This window comes from Nelusetta ayraudi, unplaced genomic scaffold, assembly GCF_046127955.1.
Source record: "Nelusetta ayraudi isolate G7.1 ecotype Tasmania unplaced genomic scaffold, CSIRO-AGI_Nayr_v1 ptg000042l, whole genome shotgun sequence".
NCBI classification, from domain to species: domain Eukaryota; kingdom Metazoa; phylum Chordata; class Actinopteri; order Tetraodontiformes; family Monacanthidae; genus Nelusetta; species Nelusetta ayraudi.
In genome coordinates, this window is record NW_027466092.1 from 8,855,446 (window position 1) to 8,874,843 (window position 19,398).

General features: G+C 42.8%; 2 protein-coding genes and 1 long non-coding RNA gene across 4 annotated transcripts; 1 reads left to right on the plus strand and 2 right to left on the minus strand.

Annotated features, from left to right (window-relative positions):
- Positions 1–45: 45 nt before the first annotated feature.
- cct7 (chaperonin containing TCP1, subunit 7 (eta)) lies at positions 46–4,475 on the minus strand. Of its 2 annotated transcripts, none has more exons than XM_076034107.1 (12): positions 4,380–4,475; positions 3,390–3,473; positions 3,228–3,297; positions 3,039–3,145; positions 2,760–2,938; positions 2,411–2,582; positions 2,151–2,315; positions 1,877–2,065; positions 1,692–1,789; positions 1,456–1,588; positions 631–837; positions 46–545 (listed from the first exon to the last, which is right to left on the minus strand). In XM_076034107.1, the coding sequence occupies exons 1-12, from the start codon at positions 4,383–4,385 to the stop codon at positions 321–323; spliced, it is 1,635 nt and encodes a 544-aa protein (XP_075890222.1). In that variant the 5' UTR covers positions 4,386–4,475; the 3' UTR covers positions 46–320. The 2 variants fall into 2 exon arrangements, with proteins under 2 accessions (XP_075890222.1, XP_075890221.1); XM_076034106.1 differs by lacking the exon at positions 4,380–4,475 and adding an exon at positions 4,140–4,181.
- Positions 4,476–5,547: 1,072 nt separating this feature from the next.
- LOC142893490 (uncharacterized) lies at positions 5,548–7,699 on the minus strand. The gene is made up of 4 exons (XR_012927713.1): positions 7,410–7,699; positions 7,121–7,318; positions 6,441–6,680; positions 5,548–6,233 (listed from the first exon to the last, which is right to left on the minus strand). It is a non-coding gene; the product is annotated as an uncharacterized LOC142893490 (long non-coding RNA).
- A 1,024-nt stretch (positions 7,700–8,723) lies between these two features.
- krcp (kelch repeat-containing protein) lies at positions 8,724–13,476 on the plus strand. The gene is made up of 13 exons (XM_076034108.1): positions 8,724–8,869; positions 9,220–9,381; positions 9,459–9,540; positions 9,711–9,770; positions 10,379–10,595; positions 10,708–10,806; positions 11,098–11,229; positions 11,355–11,542; positions 11,903–12,099; positions 12,181–12,275; positions 12,403–12,457; positions 12,874–12,971; positions 13,080–13,476. The coding sequence occupies exons 1-13, from the start codon at positions 8,808–8,810 to the stop codon at positions 13,316–13,318; spliced, it is 1,686 nt and encodes a 561-aa protein (XP_075890223.1). The 5' UTR covers positions 8,724–8,807; the 3' UTR covers positions 13,319–13,476.
- Positions 13,477–19,398: the final 5,922 nt, after the last annotated feature.

Consider the following 19,398-nt stretch of genomic DNA (forward strand, 5'->3'; position numbering starts at 1 on the left):
ACAACAATTTTGTGCAAAGGTACAAACACAAATGAACAATGGCAATTGGAGCTCAGCTGCAAATTTATTGATAAGAATGATCCAATAAATAGTTCCACACATTGTAACCAGTGACATCTTGAGAAATGCCAGACTCAGTGCTTTACCTTCTGTATTACAAATAAACCTGTGCCTTGTGCCAAGACAAAAACAGAATGGACATTATGGAAAAGGTTGACGCCGATTTAGAGGAGACATGAGTGTGTTAGCCCAAAACAACGAGGAACTCATTTGTTTGACTACAAAGAGGAACAAGCGATGCGTCTGTCTACCACTTCCTCTCAGTGAGCGTGGGGCCTTCCGCGTCCTCGGCCGGCAGGGCCGGGCGGTCCGTCCATGGAGCTCCGTGGGTTCCTGATGGTCTCGTCCACGGACAGGATGAGGCAGGCCGCCTCCGACGCCGCCGTTAACGCATTGATGCGCACGATTGAAGGCTCCCACACGCAGTCGACGAAGTTATCCGCAATGTCTTCGTTGTTGATGTCGACTCCGAACCACATTCCACCCTGCGGTCACATCGCAAAAAAACAAGCTGTGGTATAAAAACGTCTTCTGATCTCGTGATGAGGGAGCAGCGCCGATGTCTCCTACCTGTGCGTGTTTGGCACGCAGTTTATTCAGGATGTTGGTGGCGTCAAAGCCAGCGTTGTCGCACAGCTGTCGGGGGATGATCTCCAGCGCCTTGGCGTAGGCCCCGATCAGTAACTGCTGTTTCCCAGGAATGGTCCTGGAGTAATCCCGCAGGTACTTGGACAGCTCCATCTCGATGGCTCCACCACCAGCAACAATGGAGTCATTCTGTGCGTAAGTACAGCAGTCAGATATCGATTTCTACCTCGGACACGTACCTTTAAAGGTTAGGTGCGTAATATTTGGATATTTTAAAGACAAAACAGCGACATCAAGTGGTTACGTTTTAGATTGCGGCGTCTTTCACTCTCCCTCCCCCTCCTAAGTTTGCCAGTTAATTACTGTGGCCTGCACCCCCAAGCCTGGATACCTTGTCCACTTTCTTCTTTGTTGCTTTAGTAAAAGGCGTGAGCAGTCACCCCAATTACAAAGTGGATTGTCTTCACAAGGCTTCCTTAAAAATATGGTGGTGCAAGATGGCAGCTAGGAGCAAGAGCCTTGCTATACGTATATTCTTATATATCTATGAGAACCATTCTGAGGGTAGGAAAACCAAATGACTTCTATTGAACTGCGATTATACACTTTTATCCATGTATTTATAGGCAGAATATTAAGCTTTTACCAATATAAAAATCATAAATCAAGTGAAATATTACACACTGGACCTTCACATTTCTAGAATGTTTATCCTCTTATTTGGATAAAAATTTTACAACCCTGTAAAAATGGTGTGAACTATACAAGTAATTAAACAACACAGGTTCTCTCTCTGTGCCCACTGACCTTGATGGCCCTGCGTACAATCATGATGGCATCGTGCAGTGAGCGCTCGGTCTCCTCTGTGAACTGCTCAGCTCCACCTCTCAGGATGATGGTGCACGTCTTGGCCTTCGGGCAGCCCTTGAAGAAGTTATACCTGCACGCAGAACCCATAGGTTTCATCAGTCGGCATTTCGACATCCCCATTACACCGTGAGCATCAGTCTTTGAAGAGGAGGTGTAAAACCTGGATGTCTTACCTCTCTCCTCCAACCTGGACCTCCTCAAAGAGTTCACACTGTCCCAGGACATCGTCTGTCATGGAGCCCACTGAGGTCTGGATGGAGCCGCCGCATGCCTGGAGATCACATCACGCCAATTCACCTTCATGCCAATATGCAAAATACACATCGCTAGATATGCAAGTAGTACTCTGAGTTCTGACCATCATGGTCCTCTTCAGATCCTCTTCCTGAACTCTGCCAGCACAGAACAGGTCCCTGTCGGCAAAGTACTGAGTAGCCACGTCACCGATTGGCAACTTGGACAGAACCACCTTGGCTCCGGACTTGTAGATCTTCTCCAGTTTGTCATAGAGGATGTTCCACTCTGCGTCTACAATGGCCTGATAGTCCTGCAGAAAGAGGAAAAACCAATTTAATTGAATGATGTAAAACAAAAGATTGCATTAATAACTTGATGTGCCGAGTGTATCGTACCTCCACAGACTTCACGCGGACCTCAGCGTTGTCCTTCTCAGCCTTCAGTTCCAGCTCCACGTTGAGCAGCGCAATCTTTGGATTCTCGTAGCGTTTAGGCTGCATCTCAAAACCAGCGTAGGAGAAGGTCTTTTTGAAAGCAACCCCAGAGACCAACTGAGAATCCTGTGAAATTGACACATGAGGTTTAATTTCCAAGAGAATTCATATTTTTCAAAAGGCCAACACACACAATTAAGAGACAAATCAGTCACACAAACCTCAAGGGCGCCTCCCTGGACTTTCTTGATGCCAATCATCTTTAGAGACAGCAGCTCATCCAGAGACATGACAGCATCCACCACCATCTTGGAGAACAAATCTTTCTGGCCGGCAATGAGCTTGGAGTTCAAGGCCGTGGCTGCACACTTCTCAAGCAGCTGCCTCTGCTCTCTGAAATGACAGAATAAGACACGAGATGAATCTGAAACTACTCTCGTATTTAATACCCAGCTACTCCACAAGGGGTACAACATTTCAACACAAACATTCAAAACGTCTGTGAGGTGCAAACACAAGATAAGCGGCCGAAGAGTGAGCGAGTTCTTGATTATTACTGCAAAGTCTTACTGTGCATCGTCTTTCTTCACAGAGACGGCAATTTCCTTGATCTTGTTGACAGCAAGGTTGGTGGCAGAGCGGAATGCTCTGATGATGGTCTGGGGGTGGAGCCCCTCCTCCACGTAAGGCTTGAGCTGCTTCAGGAACTCAGCCGCCAGGAGGGTGACAGAGGTGGTGCCATCTCCAACCTAAGGAGATTTAAAAACACAAACGTGAATAAGAGAATATCTCAAGGAAACCCTGATTTCGTCATTATCAACATCAGCACAAAAGTGAAACGCCGCTTACCTCGGCATCCTGGGAGCGTGCAATATCCACCAGGGTCTTGGCAGCAGGATGAACAACGTCCAGCAATTTCAGGATGGTGGCCCCATCGTTGGAGATTGTGGCCTTACCTGGGGGGGGAAATAATTAGTCGTAAAATGAGTATCAAAAGAAAAAGACTCCGTGACAGAAAACTTTTCTGACCCTTCCTACCTCTGTTGTCAACCATCAGTTTGTCCATTCCCCTGGGACCCAGGGTGGTCCGGACAGCCTCTGCAATCACCTTGTAAAGAAAACACCAACACACTTAGCATTATAATGGAGCACATAGGTGTAACTTATGAATAATGAGGGGGGGGTAGCTGTTTTTCTAACCTGGCAGGCATTGATGTTACTGACGAGCTGGGGAACACCCTGAGACGAGTCCGTCCCCTCCTTCAGCAGGATAACAGGTGTTGGCTGCAAATGAACAAGGAGGATGGAATGAAATAGAGCCCGAAATCAGAATTCAAATCTCTTATTTATTTTTGAATTGTTTATTATGGTCTGTTAACAGCTACAGGACCTGTAGCTTTGACAACGAATTAGCTCATTTGCTTACATGATTCAATAGAAAGAGATTATTATTATTATTATTATTATTATTATTATTATTATTAGATCAATATAATGTCATAGCATACATCAAGACGATCACTAGCCAATATACTAATGCTGAATTCTTTGCTATAAATTCAGTGGCATGTGTCAAAGAAATGACAGACGACTGGATTTTGTCTTTGTTCCTGTGCAGCAGCAATGAAGAGTCTGCCATGACTTAACATTTTAGGAACAAGCCCGAAACATACGAACAAAACACGAGACGATAACACTGAAGATTGCGATTGGAGAGGGTGGCTTGAAAACATTTATTTATGTGGTGAAAATACAACCGTTATGTTTGGGAAAGCACAAAGTGCTCTTCCATACCGATTACTAAAGACAGTTGGCAAATAACTATAAAATAACACACTACCAAAGCCTAAGAATGATGAGAGATTGCCGGAAAAAAATGACATTAGTAATACTAAAATTTGAAATGCAAGGGAGAGAGAGGCAGAGAAATACCTTTAAAAAAGTAACTACCGCGTTAGCGAGCATCCCTGTTAGCATAGTCTACGCCCATTTGTAGTAGGCTAACCGAGAGGCTAACATGGTCAATTAATATCATCTACACTGAATTCCCATGAACTAATTGCATCGAAAACTTGCGTAGAATGGGAGGTCTAAAATTACAGTGGTCTGGTTCTAAATACTGGATGACAATCGGAAGGATGGACATGGATTGTGTGTTAGATGTTGTGGGTCAAATGCTAACTCACTCACCATCATCTTTGCAGTTCCTTCGAGAAGCTTTTCGCCGGCACACAATCCCACAATGCAGTGCGGGATCAAAAGCTGTTCGGGCTGCGTTCAAGAACATTCGTCTGTTTTGTTGGTCAAAAAACAAACACTCGAACCTTCTCACACTTGACGTATGAAGGCCAAAACCAAATATATTCAAATTAAAAAACACACCATGTGAATACATTAGGTAAATCTATTTTAAAATCACAGAATGGTCATCTTTTATATTGTAGGTAAATTAAAAATATACTAGTTCTTGAAAACTAATCTGGATCAGATTTTATGAAACATTATATCCTCATTTTTTTATTATTGAGTGTTTTTTTCAGTTATTACTTTGATTATATACACATATTGACATCGACTATTGTTTATTATTTTAAGCAATCACTCCATACGACTAATGTATAATAATAATGATTATTTTTTTATTCTTGATGGGACAGACATCCAGTTCATTGTCCTGGTCATTATCAGTACTTTATTATTTTCTAAACTGCATGTAAATATATCTTAAAGTTTCAATAGGAAGCAAAGCTATGGCAGTGTATTTGTTTGTTTTAGCTAGACAAATTATCGGTGCTCAATCGTGCTAGGCAAACTTATTGAAAGTGTTGTCTTGCCTCATTTATAAAAAGCAAAGCCCTTAAAGGAAAAATTACATTGACACACAACCATGCTCAGCAATGCATAACAAGCTGTGTGGCTGAACAGCTTGTGCTTTTGCATATTGACACAAAAACAAAACAGAAATGCCTGTGTGCGCGCGCCTTCACATACATACACACCCACTCACACACGCACACACAAACTGACACAAATAAAACTCAAATAATTTTAATACATAATTTTCAGCAGATCATTAAGGATTTAAGATCCAAAGATCAAAACAAACTTAATGTAGGAGGGAGAAAAAACAGACAATTAAAACAAGTATAAGTTTTCTTTCTTTACCCCTTTCACATAAAAAAATACAAACTATGAATTAGAGTAGATAGACTAAGTTCACACATAACATATCACTATTTAAAATTATTCTTTTTTAAAATCCTGACATTTAAAATATTTCATCATAAATATGTAGAAATGCATATATGTCTAACATTTTAACACAGTGCCATCATAGATAGGGTTGCAATATTTTGCAAATAATAAAATGTTATTGCTATTGTTGTCAGGTAATGTCATAAAGGCAGGATGGGTGCCGCCCTCATCTTGATGTACACTGTTAGACTAAGTGACAAGAGTCAAAAATCCATGTTGCACAGTCCAACAACGCAAGAGTTAGGCTACATGTTCCTTGGCTTTGTAAAGGGCAGCTTGCCAAGACGCCTCCGGTAAAGCAGAGGCTGTAGATATGTGCAGCAGGATGCAGCTGATAGGGCCAGGGTGATTACCTGACACTTGTATGTTTGAAGTGGCAGCTGTTCCTTCAGAGACATGGCGATAATGAAGGGAATATAGTTGAGTGTGAGCACACACTGGATGATGACAATGGTGACAAGGGCTTTCTTCTTCATTGAATGGCTCTCTCTTTTTCCCTTTGTTTCACTTCTAGCTGCTCTCTCTCGTCCCTCTTCCATGTCCTCCTGCACTTCTCCACTCATGTTTTTGGGCTTATTTTGTTTGGTCATCATGGTTTTGTCCCCTGGTGGCGGTTTTCGAAGAGTTTTCAGAATGGAAAGGCAGCAGAAGGTGTCTGCAGCTAGAACAAAGGGGAACACTCCGCACCTTGCGATTGAAGTGGGCCCAAAGGTGGCCATACCAGTCAGAATTATATATATGCACCAGGTAATGGCCAAACATCCCCATCTGTATTTACCCGCCTTTAACCTGAAAGAAAGCATATGAGAATTATGACAAAATCAGGGTCCTCCCACCAACAAAACCCACTGACTTCTAAGTTGATAATCCTATACATCAAATAAGCTTTTCAAAGTTGTCATTAATGCACGCTGACAAGGCCCAGAGTGAAGAAAGTGTTTGGTTAAATGTTATCTGTGCATGTGTCTGTTGCATGTGTTCTCTGGTTTTTGTTACCGTAGATAGACGATGGGTTGCACAACAGCAATATATGTCTCCAAACACGTCATGCAAAGGAGCAGGGGCTTCTTCACGAGTATTACGTTGTTTATTACTACCATTACGGCCAGCACTACGTTGTTTCTCCAGTCAAAATGAGTGGCAATGAGCACAGGTAAGTTGAGAAAAGAGAGGAGATGGGTGAGGGACAGGTGGAAGGGGAAGAAGTCCGCAGGACGGATGCCAGTAGACTTGGACCTTGAAATCAAATTTTAATAAAGAAAAGATCAATAAAGGGTGACCATGAATTAATAAAATTGTATTGTTAAAAAAAAAACATATTTACAAACAAGAATATGTCATATCTAACCCTTATACCCTTGTTCATTACTTTTAACTTTAAGCTTTATTTATTTGTATGGCACTTTTCCTACATTGAGTAACTCAAAGTGCCTCAAAGCAAGGAAATAAAATATAAACAACAAGGAGAAAGAAAAAATAAATAAATAGATAAAAAAATAAAAGAGAATTAAAACAAACCCAACACCTACACAATCACATCAGCACAAGCACACAGTCACACCTATACACATACACAGGCTCACGTACTCACACCCACACTCAGACTATCATTGAGAAGACATCTATTACATATATTATAGCTCTACATGACACCAAAAATGCAAGGAAATGTGTACCTTTTCTTAAGGATGTGACAGACAAGCCATAGATTGGATGGGACTCCAACAAGGAATTCAAAGGAAGTGGTGAGGTAGAAGACGAGGAGGCCGGCTGAAGGAGTACCAAATCTACTAAGACCATTGTGATCACCATTAAAAGTATAACAGTCTGCCCAATAAAATGCTAAAGTTGAGTCTAGAGTTGATCTGTTCATGCTGTGGAAGAGAAAAGGTAGACCTTATTATTATTCTTCTGTAGTCAGATGTTTCAGAAGAAAGCATCAGCGTATAGTAATGTAGCTGCTACCTGTCCGTGTGCTGCGTCAGTGTCACTCTGAAAGCACCTTTGTTTCGGTTAACACTCATGCAATGAAGATTTGCATAAAAATAACACAAAGTAGTGTACTTATCCATCTCTGTACCTACTGTGCAAATTGTTTGCTAGTTTGGGTTTTTTGTTCTCAACTGAATTCCATTTAAGGATTGAGATTTATGGTGTGATTTATTTGTGTTTGTTTGTTGAATCGCACAATGCAAATTTGTTGTGTTTATTTGCCTTATTCCTTCAATTTTCTGATTTCATTAGTTTTATATCTGTAACTTTCATTCATTCATTCATTCATTTTCCATACCCGCTTAGTCCCGAGCTCAGGGTCACGGGGGTCTGCTGGAGCCTCTCCCAGCTGTCTTAGGGCGAAGGCAGAGTGGACAAGTCGCCAGCTCATCGCAGGGCCACATAGAGACAAACAACCATTCACACTCACATGCACACCTACGGACAATTTAGAGTGTTCAATTCACCTCACATGCATGTTTTTGGAGTGTGGGAGGAAGCCGGAGAACCCGGAGAGAACCCACGCAGACACAGGGAGAACATGCAAACTCCACACAGAAAGGTCCCAGGCCCGGAATCGAACCCACGACCTTCTTGCTGTGAGGCGGCAGCGCTAACCACTGCACCACCGTGTCACCATATCTGTAACTTCAAATATAAAAGTAATCAATATGAACATTTTACACATTAGCCCTAATTTGAACAAAAAACTAATATGCATATTGCCTGAGATGTTTTGATGACGGAAAACCTAAACTTGGCCCGGCAATTAGATACCCACATGATACTCAGAATTAACTCAAGGATGCCTTGTAATTTCAATACATCTAAGGTGTGCTTCCTCCTCTGAAAAACAGAAAAACAAAAGAGCAAAAACAAGACATTGTCATCAACGGACAGGACTATTTTCACTCTCTTCTCGGCCTCCTCCAAAGACATGGGGCTCCTCTTTTGCGTAACACGACTGTTGTAAATGGTGTGGCAAGTGTTCTTGAACACAGCTTGCAGTACGCCAGGAAGTGGCGCGGAACGCAGCCCTCGGACTGGTTTTTGTAGCGACGATTGCGCCCATGCATGGTGTTCGGTTTTTACACTCTGTTTGTCCTGACCGGGCGGAGTAATAACGTGACTACAAGCCGGTGAACAGCTCACTACGGTCAGCACCCGCCCGCTCAGATACGCCGAGTTTAGAAATCACGCGCCCCGATATTTTACCGCGGTGTTCTGAAACGCTCTGTTGGCGGTAGATGTTGTGCAGTGCAGGTTTGACACGGCGTCGTTGTTTGGCTGTTTTAGATGTTGTCATTCTAAAAGAGACTATCAGGTCGAGTTGCGGCTATTGAAGCGATCAGTTGTGGGGAAACCGCAAGAATGGATGAATTCGGCGTTTATGGGGTTTTCGGCGTAAACGGCCCGCCTCAAAGACTACTGAGGTACGATACACTATGTGTTCAATAGTAACTCTGTTAGTATCTGCTCGGTTATGAATATGTCTCATGATGGGTTTGAGGTCAGGTTAATGGTTGTAAAGTAGCAAAGTTTGGTCCGTTTTTTTTGTTTTTGTTTGTTTGTTTTTGTTTGTTTGTTTGTTTGTTTTACCACCCGATGCCTTCACCGACGCGCAATTTGTGTTGGCGTCTCCTTAAACAGCTGCCTTGACATTCGGTTGTTGTTCTCCAAAATTCGTTTGCGTGTTATAGTGGTCGTCCTCTCGCCTTCAATCTCCTTGCCGTTTCAAGGGAGCGGAATCAGCATTTACGTCTGTGTTAATCTCACCCGTCAGCTCTGGAGGTACTTGCCGAGTAGCCGTTGCAGTTCCCCCGAGCGTCCAACAGGTGGTGCTGTTCAGCAGCGGCCCGTGGGGGGACAGGATCTGCGTCAACGCGGAGCTGAATGACGCTGCGCGGATGCCCATCACCATTGGAAAGCTGACTCCATATAACAAGTATGTCCACACAGTGTCATGTCGTGTCGGCCAAATAAAATCGGGTCCTGTGTATAATTGGAGATAATATCCTCTAGATGCCTGTCGTGGGAGCAGAGGGAAGAGGAGACTTGGACGGATGGCGTCACATTGAATGTCACTCTGGAAGGAGGGAACTTGGTAAATAGCAGGGAAAAACAAGCAAAACCAATGGACACAATAACATTAATGCAAATGTATTAGGCCAATCTGACTCAGATTGCATTGATTCCGCAACAACAGAGACACAAATCTTAGATGTAAAATGAAATATTACCGTCTTGTGAGCCTTGTGTACATTCTTTCCTCAGGCGGATTCAAACTGGTTGGAACCAGAGCTTATTCTGGCTGTGAATGAATACACACCAAAGGTAATCTACCTGAGTGGTGCACTGCTGCCGCTGTAATTATTAATGCTAACATAGATGGCTGTGTACTGGGAGTTTTTTTGTTGTTAAATTTCTAACTCGGCTATTTTACCACAAGCCCCTCTGTGTGTCACACTTATGCAGCATGTCATATACTTACAACTGCCTCATGCACTATTGTGATAGAACGCCTCTATTAATCCCACAATGGGGAAATTTGTATAATTACAGCAGCAACGGTATAGTGCAAAAAGATGGAAGATTATATTGATTTAAAAAGAAATAAGGAAATAAAAATAAAGTATTTGTTGAGAAAAATGGAAAAATACAACATATTTACATCTTGGAACAGTTGGATTATTTACAGCTATCTACATCCTGACATACAGTATATATACGTTTTTTATTGCACCTTTGTGAAAATGTAAAGCGGTTAAGAGGATGCATTTTATTGTGTGCAGTTGTGCAGCCTGATGTCTGCAGGCAGGAATGAATGGTGCAGCAGTCTTGGGCTTGAAGGAGCTGCTCAGGCTTTTCACAGTGGTGCATGACAATTGCTCGCAGCTAATTTGCATAAGATAATTTTTTTTCTTCTCTGGTCCGAATACCAGGACGCTGCGGTTCCCCCAGCAGCCCGGGAACACCACGGCAAGAGGAAGAGAGAGCGCACGTCCAAAGGAGAGGGCGGTGAGGATGGCGGCGAGGAGAACGTCTGCCCCAATAGCGGCATGGACAAGACCACGCCTCTGCGAAAGGCCAGGGGTCAAGCCAAAGGCGGCCAGAAGCTGTTCAGCAGCGGAGCAGGTGCAGCGAAGGCTAAGGGAACAGGTGAGGAGGAAGAAGAGGAGGAGGTGCAGGGGCTTCTGCTGCTCACTGCTGAAGGAATGAAGCCACATTATCACGTCCTTCAATCCTCGCTCGCTTTTCTACTTTTCCGCAGCTAACGGAGCCACGGAGGCGCAAGGGATTGTGGGAAGAACGCCTCCTCAGAGTGCAGCGAGGACAAAGAGTAGGCAGGCTAAGGCTCCCACACAGGCTGGTGAGTTTGTCCATACACATTACATACCGCTCTGGTTGCATTTATATGGGCTTGGCTCAGGCTCACTGCTCTTGTTCCAGCACCACAATTAGCTTTTGCATAAATGAGCTGCTCACATATTGAACGGCCTACCAAACAAAGGCTGTGGGTTTTTCACACGCTCTCTTTGTTAAATGCAACGTGTTGCGTCTTGCCTCTCGATGTGTTTTGAGTGCCTGTTGTGGCCGAGAGATGGTGGCCAAGATACCAGACAATGTGTATTTCATTGCAAACCTACTGTTTTGTCTACAGGCCCGTTGGTCGGCCCAACTGGCCGCTGGGGTCAGACCTTGTGTCCCATCGATGCCCAGACAGCTATTTTGATTGGAGGACAGGGAGCAAAGATGCAGTTCTGCAAAGATCCCATGTGGAAGCTTTGCACAGGTCAGTCTGCTTTGGATCATAACTCTGAACCAGTTTCGCTGTTGCCGTTATTTTCTCTTTGTGATTCCACATTAGAATGTTGTGTATGTTTTTAAATTATTATTTTTTCAATCTGTGTCCAACAGAGGACATGTCCTGGGTGCCTGCGGAGACTCTAGCTGAAGGTCCCACACCCGAGGCCAGGATTGGTCACACAGCAGTCTTTGATCCAGACTCAGGACGGATCTTTGTGTTTGGAGGCTCCAAAAACAAGAAGTGGTTCAACGATGTTCACATCCTGGACACACAGAGCTGGAAGTGGACCATGGTGGAGGTGCAAAACATCTTTATGTTGCCATATTGATAAGTAGCAAAATAAACTTTACCAATGTTTTACACACAATAATACATGCACTATATGCTGCTTTTCTATTACCCCTAAAATTGCATAAAACCTAAATATTGCAATAAAAAACACCTACATTTTGAATTTGTTGTTTATTCCCTTTTGCAGCTGCTAGATGCTGCAGGTCCAGCAAAACATCAGAGGGCTACATTTCCTTTTTTTTTTGTCAGAGATCAATAATGGCTCTTCTTTTTTTATTTTTCATATCTGATGACTTGCAACCCAAATGTGTCTCCTTGAATCTAGGATTAAAAACAAATTCTCTTTCTCCCTCCCTCTCTCCTCCAGGCCCAAGGGAAGGTTCCTCCTCTGGCCTACCACAGCTGCAGCATGTTCCGTGGGGAACTCTTCGTGCTGGGAGGAGTGTTTCCCTGTCCAAACCCCGAGCCTGACGGCTGCAGCGACTCGCTGTACATCTTCGACCCACACCTCTCAATCTGGTACCAGCCTATCGTCACGGGCAGTGGACCCTCTCCCCGCTCAGGGTAAGATGGTCTGAATTACAAAGTGACACGCGCATTTCCTCAGCTGATGTTGCGTTCACACTCCTCCGTCTGTCCCTCTAGACATTCTGCATGCGTGATGCAGGAGAGGAAGATCTTTGTGTTTGGCGGCTGGGACACTCCCGTCTGCTACAATGACATGTACATGTTGGACCTTGGTGAGGGACACACTCTGTCACTAACAAGCTGCCTGCTTAACACAGAGACACGGGTAGATACGAGATGGGTAGACATGTATGCATAGTGTAGTGCATTATCCATTAGTGATATGTTTGTGTTTCCCAGGTCTGATGGAGTTTTCCAAAGTGAAAACATCCGGTAAAGCCCCGTCTCCTCGTAGGTACGTGTCTGATCCAACATACAGTCCCAGCTGGGCCTTGATGATAAAGCATGCAAACATAGTAAAACACATTACAGCCACTGTCAGAAAAACTGGAGCAAAGTTATGTATTCACAGCCCAATGAAGGATGTTTTTTTTTTTAATTGATATTTACGCTATTAATGTGAATAATGGCTAAAAATTAAATGAAAATTGTTTCAGTGTGGGTGCCTTGAAAAGTGCAATACAAATCCAGTTCATGATTATTACCATTGTTGATTAAATGTAAAAAAAAATAAATGTAAACATTGTTTAAAAAAAATGATTCTTAATTATTTGCTGATATATTTACAAATCTTTGCATTTTAACTGTGTGTTCCTATTTGATTTTTCTTTTGTATTTATTAATGAATTGATTTGCATTTGTGTGCTACAGCTGGCACGGCAGCGCTGTCCTCACGGACACAAAGTTCCTGATCCACGGTGGCTACAATGGGAACAATGCTCTCAGCGACGCCTTCATCTTCGACATTGGTTAGAAAGCACAGACACAAAAAAAAATACGACACAATCTTCAATTCTTGACTGTGAATCACGGTGTTAAAGCTGCCTGCCGCCATGTTCCACTGTCGCCTGCTTCAGATACCAACCACTGGACAGAGGTGGCGCTACCTCAGCTCTCTACCCCCAGGGCGGGGCACTCTATCATCGCCATGGAGACGGCTGGCCACCTCCCTCTCATAAAGGGGGAGGATGACATGAATGCAACCAGGGTTCCTATTGGCCGGACTCTCCTGGTGTTCGGAGGTGGCGACAATGAGGGCCAGTTCTACTCCGACGTGACCACTGTGGCTGTCAAGGACCTGCTGGTTGCTCTGTAGAGGGTCAGAGGTCAAGCGGGATCAATGTAGAGACGTGTTGACCCACCCTCAGGCTTGTTTAGTGTACTATATTACTGTTTCTTGTCCTTATTTTAATGTCTCTGTTGTGGTTTTTCAATGTTTTAAGGTCTTATGTTAAAATCTGTGTCATCGAGGACTATTTTAGAAATGTAAGCTTTTCATCGTCTCAAGTGTACATTTAAAAAAAATCTGTAACAATAATATTTTTGACATATGCAGGCGCAGCAGCTATAATTCATGCTTAAAATAGCTGAAGAAAAATGAAAAAAAAAAACGACTTGTATTTGAGTATTTAGTAGTTTTGTATTTTCATATGGCTCTGTTGGCTTCAGTCTTATATATTATATACAATACATTATAATTTTTAAAAATTTCTAAAGCCTCATCTTGCTTTCCACCTATGTCACAGCTCTGTTTTCCTGTACTATTCCTTTTCACCCAAGATCTTTAGAAAACTGCATTTGTCTTTACTTTTACTTTATCTTTTATTTTTTCAACATGTTTGCAAGGGTACTTGGACTGGCCTAATGCCATGCAAGTCTATGGGGTCAAAAGTCAACTTTGTCCTAGAGACACGGGACCACTTGCAGGTTCATCGGGATCCCTCAAGACACAGCCACGTCAAATTCGGGGCTTCGGGCATGAAGATTTTTCTTCCTCCAAGGTGGGGCGTGACAGAGAAAGTTTGAGAACCACTGCTGTACGGCAAGAAAGTGAGTTGATTGAATACCTGGCTGTATGTGTTGTCCTTGTTGACCTGGGAGAGACATCAATGGGAAAGTTCCCTTTGTGATGTCACTAAAGACTGATTTCCAGCACTACTCTGTGAGTAGCACACACTGTAAAGCGGAGCAAAGATATTGAGGCGAGACATTTCAGAGTAGCTTACTGACAACCTTGAAGAAAAAAAACGAGTGAAGTGACGATACTGTTAAGAAACCGCTTAATTGTGTCTACATTGAGTTTACATTACATCTTTAAACTGTGATTTAAAGTGCGATCGTTTTAAGTCTAGATGGTGGTGAAGTATTGTAAGTGTGAGGTGTTAAACAGGAAAGCCCACTTAAAAACACCCCCGTGTCCTGGAGGCTCTGTGCTAACATGAGCTAACAGCACTCCAGACTTGCAGAGTAACGCTGGTGTCGTCTTCAAAGAGGCTGAGCTAAACGGAGACGTTTTAATAAAAGATTAGCGCCGCTCGGGAGGATTATCTCTGCTGCTGCTGAACTGCTGATAATGTTGTCCTCGCTGTGGCTGTTCCTTCGCTTTAATATCTTCATTGGATCGTACAGCCTGGCTCTTCGGGAATATGAGATCAGTGCACCTTTGATAATGCCCGTTTTAACCGAATGCACACAGAGCGCTAAATGTCTCCGTGCCGCAGACGAGAAAACATAACTAAACACATTTAGGCCGCAGAACGTCATTGAGGGAAGTTCCTCTGCACAGCGAAAGCTGCTGCACTTATCAGATGAGTCACGACTTTCTTCTATGTGTGTCATTTACAGTGGTGCTTTATAATTTTCTTTTCGGAAACTGCGAATCTTGCGGGTGCATTTACGTAAACATTTGCTTTTGAAATGGACTGTTTGGGGGAAAAAAAATTCTACCCCTGTTGTACAAAAAGAAAGTGGTAAACATGACATTGCATGTTTTGGTACAAAGTGTAGATATGAGTTGGTCTTTTAAGTTCTTCACTAAAAGACAGAAAGTTATCGTAATTCATCACGTGTATTTGCAACCTACAAACCATAACGGTAATAAGCATTGCAGATGTATTTAAAATGTATTAAATGTATTATGTAACTGTGCCCAAATGGAGATGCTCGAAATCAAGGACACTCTGGGACACTTTGACACTTTGTCATAGAGCTGAGTTTCCCCCAGTGGCACTGAGGACTGTGGTACCATACAGTAGTAATATATGGGGGAAAACATTCTCATACATTAGGTGTGATCATCAAGAGTATCATTTGGGTGCTTGTTTCAGTGTTAAGTCTTAGTTTATAGTGATTTGCAAGTCATGAACAAAATGTTGAAAATGCACGACCCCTCGTCGTCTCTATAAACTGCTGACCCCCTCACCTCCACTGTCGATTACTTGCTAATTGCAAGGAATAGACAAGACAACAAGTCAATGCTGTCCTGTGAATACTGGCTACCCCCCCGCCCACCCACCCCACGACACAAACACCCCACACCAACAAAAAAAAAAAAAAGCTACTGCTTCCTTCAACTTGCTTCAGTAAAAGCAAATAATAGTCCTCACTTCCTTAAAAGATACACTAATGAATGAAATCCTACTTGGTCATTCAACCACATGAAATATGCATTGCAACTAAGGGGCCACAGGGAAAATAAGTGTCTACATTACTTTGGCCATCACAAAGTAAAGTGTCTGAATTCATGTATATTTCATAAGTAGAAGATCTTCCTTCTCTTTCCACTTCTGTGCGTCCACTTCCACTTGCACTGTCCTCTGCACAGATTGAGCCTATTTTATGCCTCACCCTCTCACTTCTTTGTTAATTTTTGCCCACGCTGTGAGTCATCAGCCACTAAATTGCCAGGTTAAGATGGGATTTATTCAGTCAAAGATGGGCCTTTTACGTTGCGTTTCTCTTCTGGTTATTGCACCTGCATCTTGACCCTTGAGTTCTCATCCTTGAACTCTACTACCAATATCATCAATATCAATATCAAGACATAACTTTCATGGCAAAATTGTAGAATACTGGATGTTTTAAATTCAGATAACTATCTAAAAATTGACTGCAATAGGAGATACTTTTCACCATGCAGTATCAGATGTTGCTGAAAGGTTCTCGGAGTTGACATGTCATTTTTTTGTAATGTAAGTTAATTGTGCCAAAGTAAATATCAGGCAACATATTGATGCATCAATCTATTTCCTATCTCTGCTTCCCCTGCACTCAATGTGGCAGAGGTTTCTGGAGCCCGTCTAGCCTGCCCAGGGGGCATATCCAGTTTACAGAGAGACAAACAACCACTTGCACTCAAACCTGCAGACAATTTAGAGTTGCCTATTAGCTAAATATGCATGCGTCTGCACCAGGACAGGAAGCTGGGGTAGCTGGAGAGAAGTCATGCAGACAGCGGGAGAACATTCCTTTCTCTTTTGCTGTTCTTTTAAAATAAACTTTTAATCTATCTCTGCAAGTACGTTCACAAATACACACAGTATGAAAAGTTTCATTTTTATCAATAATCTGAAATATGTTTCAATCACAAACATTTTGTGACAGGTAAATTAAAAGACTAGATACTTTTTCAGAAGACAAACAAACAGAGGTAACATCGTAGCTTGCTTTGATATTTTATCGTAACCACCAATGCCAAGTTAGACAAAGCTGGATTATTGCTGTGAAAAGATAAAGACGCAAACATATGATGATAATAAATACAATGGTAATATTGTTAATCCAACAAACAAATGACAAAGGTTACCAGGAAGTAAATTGTGCACACCTATCAAGTATTACAGTCCGGTTATGTGTACGACGTTGCAGGTCTGCAGTCACAGGGAGACTGACTGACTTCAAATTCAAAATACATTTTACCGCAGCCTCAATCTGTCTACATGCATTTGGCAGAGCCAAGGTAGGAGCCTGGAGATAAGAAAGGCTGGTTTGCTTTTCAATGTTCATCAGATGTATTATTCTGTACATTTACAAAATGTATATTATATATTTTGAATATGCTAAAATCAGCAGTAATTAGCAGACTGTGGTTGAATGTCCTACTCACAGTGTCATCTCTCCTGCAAGGGAGAACAGTGAAGATTGTGGCTGCCAAAGAAAATGAGTCCCGCATGGAAATATTTCTGAGAATACAGTGTAGAAAACAGTGCCAGGGAGTGCTCAGTGGAGAAAGATGGTCGGTGAGGTGTAATGCAACGAGACTTCCTGTAGATGGCGACCCTTTGGCGTATTTTACCTAGCAACAGACAAGTCAGGCCAACCGCTCACGCAATACCGTCATAGATATTGGATTTGTCTTTTTTTTAAATGTTGGATTTGTCTTTTTTGAAGGCATCAGAATATCAGACTGTGGCATTTTAACACATTGTCAGTGCTTTTCAAAAAATAGCTGTTCAGTTCATTTGGAGCGCACTCTCCTGTGCCCCAACCTTCGTATTGGACACGCTCCAGCAGGCAGTAAAAAAAAGAAGAAGAGGAAATATCCTGCCAAGTCAGTTGGATGGGTTTGAGTGTTCACTGGTAATTAAGAGGAGAGGCTCAGTGATACAGTAACACAGATGATAATGAATTATCTTCTGTGTGCACCAAAAATACACTTTTGATTCGGGTGATTTCCGTTCCGTCAGCCAGAGTGAAACTATCCTGCTGATTTGCTCCTTTACATCCAAGTCTCTTTACTGCTTATTTTCTATCTCCTTGTCATCGGTTCACATCATATGGGAGAAACCTGCATCTGCATCTGCAGAACGTCCCGATTGTCCGAGTGCTGGCATCGCTACCTCCACTGGCGGCCATGTTATCTTCATCGGTCCTCGGCTGTTGCTAAGTAACTTGGAAACGTGAATGTCAGTGGTCAGCATTGTGACGTTACGTTTTAATTGCGATTTACTTTACAGCTCTCACGTCAGCCAGACCCCAAATGCTACAGGATAACTCATGTGATTCTTTAATAAGTAACTCCTGGGGGAAAAAAGACTTCAAACAGGGAGTCAAGAGTTGATTTTTTTTTTTCATTTTAGTTGTCAGTCAGAAAATGGAGATCCACATCTACATTAGACAATCTTAACTGAGGCTCTGGAGGAACACACACACACACACACACTGTTTTTCAAATTGTGCTTCTTGGTTACACACAAAGGCCTGAAGTGTCTTAGATGACGACACAGCTGTTTAGGTGGCAGGAAGTGGGGAAGTGACTCCACTGTGGAAATGTCTGACGCCTTGAGCGGACACGAATGTGAGCTACGTCAAAGGCAACAAATCTCATGGTAGCTCCCTTTAGAGAGGGTCAGGTCTGCCCGAAGAGGAACAAAAGCAATACAGTAAAGTTTACACAGTGGAGTCCCACCCCAATAAAAAGATTCTTGTTTCTAATGGTGTTAGCTTGGCACTAACCCAGATGGAACCTTTACCAAACCCTTTGAATTTCTGTCACACATCCAACTGGAGCCGGTAGGAAGTGTCCGTGTCGGGGAGCCAAACCATGGAAGGTGACGGGCCAAACATTTTGTTCACGCTGACTGATCCATTTTTTTCTTTTTTCTGCCACTTCCCCTCAAGACGGATTCATACACGAGCAAAAGTTAGCTGCGTGCGACCGCTGCTATGCACCGCCTTTGGCCAAAGAAAGTAAAAAAAGAAAGCAAAAAAACACCTTTTTCACTGTAGGAATAACTGGCTGTCATTCTTGTCATTGTTCTTCTCAATGTAAAAATGCAGCATCCTCGCTGAAATCTCCTCAGCATTAGCAAGGTCCAGGGTCACTGCAGGTACTTCTCATTCATCGTCTTCTGGGCATTTTAAAGGGGCGCCCGCAGCACCTATACTTCTCTGGAACATGGAATCCTAGGACAGACGACAAAGATTTCAACTGGAGCTCAGCAGTGTGGAACAGTCAGCCGCCCGTCATAACAGGTCATGACGCGATGATATTCTACCTGTATGGAAAACAGGGATGGAGCTCTGTGGTGGCCAAGGAAGGGTGACCGGGGCCACCCCACCAGAACGACTCACACTTCTACACTACTGCATCTCAAGTCATGTATATCTTTGTTGATTGATGTACAATATCTTTTGTTTTTTATCTTCTTTTTTTTACATGTGTTTCTGGCTTGATGATTGTTTTCGAGGAAATAAGACACTCAAAGAAGAACTTTAACGTGACCCCAACCCTTAACCTGAGGCAGTAAGAACCAGCTGATAGGTTTACTAACCATATTGACATGGGATGTGACAATCACTGGGACTTTAACAATCAGAATAATGAAAACAGTTGTGCAGTCATCTCAAGTATCTACTTATTGCCATGAGTCATGATGACCTGCGGCCACCTCAAGG